This window comes from Octopus bimaculoides, chromosome 3, assembly GCF_001194135.2.
Source record: "Octopus bimaculoides isolate UCB-OBI-ISO-001 chromosome 3, ASM119413v2, whole genome shotgun sequence".
In the NCBI taxonomy this organism is placed as follows: domain Eukaryota; kingdom Metazoa; phylum Mollusca; class Cephalopoda; order Octopoda; family Octopodidae; genus Octopus; species Octopus bimaculoides.
The window spans coordinates 123373990-123380734 of record NC_068983.1 but is presented as its reverse complement, the minus strand read 5'-3'; the positions used below and the strand labels follow the sequence as shown (position 1 = coordinate 123380734).

The following is a 6745-nucleotide window of genomic DNA, read 5'->3' as shown; positions in this document are numbered from 1 at the left end:
GGTCCAGAGTGGGATAATGAGGGAGTAGGTGTTGTAAAAAAAAAAAAAGAGTTTTCAAAAGTTTATTCATTCAAAGACCACCCCCTGACACCATCATTTCGAAAGCTGTGGTTTAAAAAAAAAATGGAGAAAATCTCTGAAAAAGTTTTAATGTATGCTATTTGAAAGGGATTTGTATAAATTTTCATTGAAAGATACCCATTTTCCTGAAAGTTATGAGGGAAAAAAATCAGATCATGTGAGTTTTCTAAATCTCCTCTCTCCACCTCCTCAGAAAAATTCCTTCCCATAAATCCCTATATCTGAAGCCACAACATCTAAATGGTATTTGTAGAAAATTTTGTTAAAAAGTTTCCCTTTTTCTGGATGTTATGAAGGATCAAAGTCAGGGGCGTATACATCAGTAGTAATGTCCTTTTATTTATACAATTTTTTTATTTCATGTTTATTTTCATTCATTGTTTGCAATGTTCTCTCTCCCACTTTCTCTCTCACACACACACACACTGAAAAGATAGGCTCCTGAATTGTAATCTCTGTTTCTTTGAGGAGAAGGTAAAACTTGACAAATTGCTTCTCTGTCTGTTGTTGGACTACTGTGATGTTTGTTTAAAAGAGAGAGATTATGACTGTGATAAAATAAGGAAAGCAATAATTACAAAGCAAGTGAGTACTATTATACAAAGAAATAATTAGACGTAAAATACAAAAATTATTAAAATTGGGAATCAAATGTGAAAATATTACCTAGCAGAAAACTGCCTGACAGGTGGTCTTTCTGCTAGTAAATCTAATGCTAAAAATTGAAATACAGAGGGTAATGTCTACAATAATTGTGTGTGTATGTAGTTTAAAATAATTAAAAAACAAGTAGTTGATATTTCAGATAATTCATTATAATTATTTCAGCACTGAGCCTTGAGGTTAAATTCATCTTGTGAACCAATCTTTCTTTACTTACTGCACTTTTGTACATTAACTTGAACAGCTCTCACAAGCTATTCATCTCTGTGTGCGTGCATGCATTTATATATATATATATATATATATATATACAATAATCCCTCAACTATCGCGGGTGTTGTATTCCAAAATCTCCCACGATAGGTGAAAATCTGTGAAGTAGAAACAGTACTGTACTTTATATATTTTTTTATTATCTTTATAATTTGTATATATTTTTTTTATTATAAATGCAAAACAACACCACAGAAGAATCAACATAACCTTAGATAATAAGCTGTGATAGGTGAACTGTAATATGGCGAGGGATTACTGTGTATATATGTGTGTGTGTGTGTGTGTATAATGTATATATACACTTTTCATTCTATTCCAGTGCTCACCCTTGGAATTTGCAACAGTTTGTCTTTCATTGAAGAATATAGCTAGTATATTCCACACTCAAAAGAATATGTTTGCAGACAAGATTGCTTCTCCGTTACTGCAGACAATCCTACAAGAGATTCCTGACTTACTGTCTGATGTGGCATTCTTTAGTGATTCGGTCAGCCTGCAACATGCCAAGTAAGTTGCGTCTTTGCATTAACAAGGTTATGTTATGCATTACTATTATTAGTGTAATTGCCAAATTGTTGGTCCCTCAGGCATAAAGTTCTTCAGGTTTCAAAGCAGAGAAACACTCACTGTCATTTATAATCTCTTCGCAATTGATAAACTGTTTTTCCACCAAATAATGTTGCAATGGTCAGAAAAGATAACAGTGAGATGAAGCAAGATCAGGAAAGTAAGGAGAATGAGGTAAAACTTTTATATTTAGTGCCATGATTTTTTCCAAAGTCACTTAGACAATATGTAGTCTTTCATTATTGTGTAAGAATGTCCCTTTTGCAATTGACAAATATTGCTTTCCTGCAAGTTTCTGTGCAATGCTTCTAGTTGATGACAATATTTCTCCACATTAACTGATTCATTTTGTTTTGACACTTCGTGATAGGCAATACCCTTCATCATCATCATCATCATCATCATTGTTTAACATCTGCTTTCCATGCTGGCATGGGTTGGACGATTTGACTGAGGACTGGTGAACCAGATGGCTACACCAGGCTCCAACCTGATTTGGCAGAGTTTCTACAGCTGGATGCCCTTCCTAATGCCAACCACTCCAAGAGTGTAGTGGGTGCATTTACGTGTCACCGGCACGAGGGCCAGTCACACAGTACTGGCAATGGCCACGCTCAAAATGGTGTATTTTACGTGCCACCTGTACAGGAGCCAGTCCAGCGGCACTGGCAACGATCTCACTCGAATGTCTTCACACGTGCCACCGGCACGAGTGCCAGGAAGGCGACGCTGGGCACAGGTGCCATCACGATTTTGCTTTCGCTTGCCCCAACAGGTCTTCACAAGCCGAGTTTCGTGTCCAATGGAGGAGACAATGTTGTCATGGGTGCCAGTCATCGAATTTAGTTTGATTTCGATTCTGATTTCATTTGCCTCAACAGGTCTTCGCAAGCGGAATTTAGTGTCCAAAGAAGGAAGGTACGCGTAAGTGGGCTGGCGGAGACCTTGGATTTAGGTCTCACTTGGCTTGCCGGGTCTTCTCACGCACATATTCTACCAAATACGGCATCACTTTTTTATGGGTTGTCCTTGTTTGGGCATGGATTCTCCTTTTTCATTGGATGTTAATCATTGCCGTTTTCATTGGATATGAACCCATTTTTCATCACTTGTGCTGATTCTACCCAGGAAAGATTCAGTACCAAGTCTACTCTGCAATGATGAGAAGAGGGCAATTCTTTGTGACCAAGTTTAGACAACTTTCCTAGTTCGTGAAAATGGCAGTAGCGGTGGCGCTGCTGCTGTTTCTATTATAGGCACAAGGCCTGAAATTTGGGTGTGGGGATACTCAATTACACTGGCCCCAGAGTTCATCTGGTACTTATTCTGTCGATCCCAAAAGGATGAAAAGCAAAGTTGATCTCAGCAGAATTTGAACCCAGTATGTAAAACCAGAAGAAATGCTGCAAAACATTTTGTCCAGCATAATTCTGCCAGCTCACTGGTTTAATAATAATAATAAGTGATAGTAGTAGCAGTAGTAGTTGTCATGTTGCTTGTTTCTTTCAGGTCTAATGACAAAACCCAGTTATTTGTTGATGATTCCCAATTTCCTGCCATCAAAGACCAAAAGTCTAAGATTCAAGAAGTACGAAATGAAATTGACCAACATCGCAGTATGATCAGGAAAATTTTGAGAGTGCCTTCCTTTAACTATATCACTGTTTCTGGGACTGAGGTTAGTATAACTGTATGTCTTGAAATTGTTTTCATAAATTTTGCTTGATATTTTATTCAGGAAGAAGGGATGTGTCCCTCACCTTTGGATTGTCCATCACCTTGAAAAGGGTGATGGACATATTCAAGACTAGTAGGATAGAGGGAAGGAGATATACTGAGGTATACTCAAACCAGAGACCTGGCACGATGGCTCACACCAAAGTGAACTCTGATAAAGGCACTCAAGGTACAAGGTAGTGGTGTTTACCCTTTAGCATTTAGACTAGCCATGTCTGGCCCAAATATTCTACCTATTTTATGTTCAAACCAGTTAGATATGTGAATTGTTGGAAGATGAGAAGGTATCAAAGTGTAGGAGAGGCTGTGTCAGTAAACTTGGCTCACATGTGCATGCACACACATTTCTTCAAAGTATAACAGGCATGATTTTGTGGTTTAAAAGTTCACTTTGCTACCACATGGTTCAGGATTCAATCCCACTGTGCAGCATCTTGGACAAAGGACTTCTACCATGACCTTGAGTTAATACCTTATGAACGGTATTTGCTTGATGGAAACCTAGAAAAGATGGTATGGTATGTCCTGTCCACTGAGTTTTCAACTGCCTTTTATTCAGCATCAAGTTGTTGTTTAGCCACAGGTCAACTAGGGAAGCATACTGGACTACACTATTTAAAAGGTTCTCTTTTTCAGGACAGTGGGATAAGATTTGAGGGAGATTTGGATGCTATTTCTTGTAGACAGAGTGTCTAGAACAGTGGTTTTTAACCTTTTTATTACCACACCTCCCCTAGGAATTTGTTCTTTTCTTCATGCCCCCGTCTTGCATCTATAACTAAAATTCCTCCCAGATTTTAAATAAGATCTAAAATATGTTTTTATTCTTTTTATTGAATATGAATTAGTCACATTATTAGTGAGATTCTTGACACTGCTTCTTAGCTACAAGATCTTGAATGCATGGTTGAATGCCAGAGAGTGCACAACGTAAGCCCCTTTCAATATTCAGCCTGTTTCTGTATTTGGTTTTGACAGTAACGAGTGTGGAAAATGCAAAGATATGTGTATCCAAACATAGCTAAAATCCGAAGAGCCTGATGTGAGATCAGAGGGTAAACTAGAAAGTACTTGATCCAGAACATTTCAAGATCCAGTTCTTTGAAGTCTTCCTTAGCTGGGGAGTTGAACTTCAGCTCAAGAAACTCCTCTTGCACTTCATCCAAAACAGTCACTTCACACTGAAATGGGTTCATGGTGAATTTCCAAGCTTCACACTTTTCATCTATATCTGGGAAGTATCTGATGAATTCTGTTTTCAAGTCAGTTAGATGAGTGATTATTTGTTTCTTCAACTCAGAATCAAGGTTACCATGAACGAGAGCAGAATCCAAGTAACTAAAACTGAGTGTATTTCCCTGCTGAATTCAACATTTCCAAAGGTCATGTTTAGCCATGAAGGTTCAAATGGTGTTGTGGTACTTGAGAATGTTTATGTTTTTCCCTTGTAGTTTAAGGTCAAGAGCATTCAATGCTTTGAAGATGTCCACCAGGTAAACTAGAGATAGCTGAAAGCCTTCAGACTAGAACTTGTCATAGAGATCTGCCTTCTGCTGCAAATCTAGAAATATTGAAGGAGAGGGGGTCAATAAGTACAGAAAATGGTAAGCAGCACTAAGATAGAATAAGAAAACTAAAGGTATAAGGTGATGCTTTTGCATTTTTTCCATAAACTTCTCATTAGTTGACAATGCTCTCATTAAGAGAATAACAAATATTAGAGAACTTCCTGCTTTTTCTTAAGGGTTCGCACCCTCTCCCACCAGGTTAAGAACCACTGGTCTAGAAGCTTCTTTGTTAGCTTGTTGAGCATTGGTAGAAATGGTTAGACACCAGATTAAATACTGTACAGTGTCTTTATTTCCTTGCACTTTGTTCAGAGTGTAAATCCCACCAGAATTGGCTTTGATTTTGATCCCTTTGGTATTAAAAACATCTACTACCAGTAATACTCTAGGTTCAGTTCAAACAATGGCTACTTTCTCCCTATCTTACAAAAATTCACTTTGTGAAATTAATTTTGAAAATAATTGTTGCTGACTGACATCTTTCAGCAATTTGCATGAAGATCTTATTCTTGTTGCAAATTTGCATCAATTATAAGGTCAAAATTTGCCAGATGTAGGATCAGAATTTTTTGAGTAAAACTTTAAATTATAATTTCAGTTTTTCTGCCTCTTTTTTTTTTTTCTTTTAGTTCCAAATTGAAGTCAAAAACAATATGTTGAACACAGTTCCATCAGAATGGATTAAGATTAGCAGGTAGGCTGTCATTTATTTTCTCCAATATCTCATTAGTTTGTTGAATGCTATAATTAACAGCTCCATCAATTAATTATTCTGGAAAAGAAAAATTATTTTTATTGACTTCCTAAAAAAAATTGTGGCTTATTTTATGTTCTACCAGTTCCAGACTTTTCCTAGTAGGTATATTATATTATATGGCTGCACAAGATTTGCAACACTGATGTACTTACACAGTCAAGTATCCCCTTCATATTCACTTTCAAGAACCACTGTATGTTACTGCTTTCCAGCCATGGCCATTCCGTATAATGAATTATGTTGCAAATATAGATAGTTAAGTTGGAAGAAACAATTCATGTAAACAGTAGGAGTAGCTGTGTGGTAAGTAGCTTGCTTACCAACCACATGGTCCCGGGTTCAGTCCCACTGCGTGGCACCTTGGGCAAGTGTCTTTAATATAGCCTCGGGCCGACCAAAGCCTTGTGAGTGGATTTGGAAGACAGAAACTGAAAGAAGCCCGTCGTATATATGTATATGTATATATGTATGTGTTTGTGTGTCTGTGTTTGTTCCCCTAACATCGCTTGACAACCGATGCTGGTGTGTTTATGTCCCTGTAACTTAGCGGTTCGGCAATAGAGACTGATAGAATAAGTACTAGGCTTCTAAAGAATAAGTCCTAGGGTCGATTTGCTCGACTAAAGGCGGTGCTCCAGCATGGCCACAGTCAAAAGACTGAAACAAGTAAAAGAGTAAAAGAGTAATATTGTCTCCTGAAAAATAATGTATTGTTGATCCCATCATGAGCTTGTTTCGATTTGATGCTTATGATGATTAGTACAGGTACAACACAAACTTTCCAGGCACTAATCCAGCCACTAGTTTACTACTCCCACTTATATTTATTCATTTTCATCTCTTGTTCCAGTACCAAAACCGTTTCTCGTTTCCATTCACCTTTCATTCAAGAAAAATGTAAACTTTTAAATCAACACAAAGAGCAACTTGAGATTGTCTGCAATGATTCTTGGATTGAGTTTCTCAAGTAAGTTTTATGACTTATGTCTGAAGATTTTTGTGAAAAGAACATAATTTACTCTCTCTCTCTCTCTCTCTCTCTCTCTCTCTCTTTCTCTCTCTCTCTCTCTCTCTCTCTCTCTCTCTCTCTCTCTCT

General features: G+C 37.4%; 1 protein-coding gene across 1 annotated transcript in view; it reads left to right on the top strand.

Annotated features, from left to right (window-relative positions):
- Window positions 1-6745, top strand: part of LOC106881712 (DNA mismatch repair protein Msh3) — a 50968-nt gene that overhangs the window by 32774 nt on the left and 11449 nt on the right. Inside the window, exons 11-14 of the mRNA XM_014932188.2 lie at window positions 1340-1527; window positions 3097-3265; window positions 5522-5586; window positions 6500-6616. Coding sequence (XP_014787674.1) covers window positions 1340-1527; window positions 3097-3265; window positions 5522-5586; window positions 6500-6616 — 539 coding nt within the window. The remainder of the gene's footprint in view (window positions 1-1339; window positions 1528-3096; window positions 3266-5521; window positions 5587-6499; window positions 6617-6745) is intronic.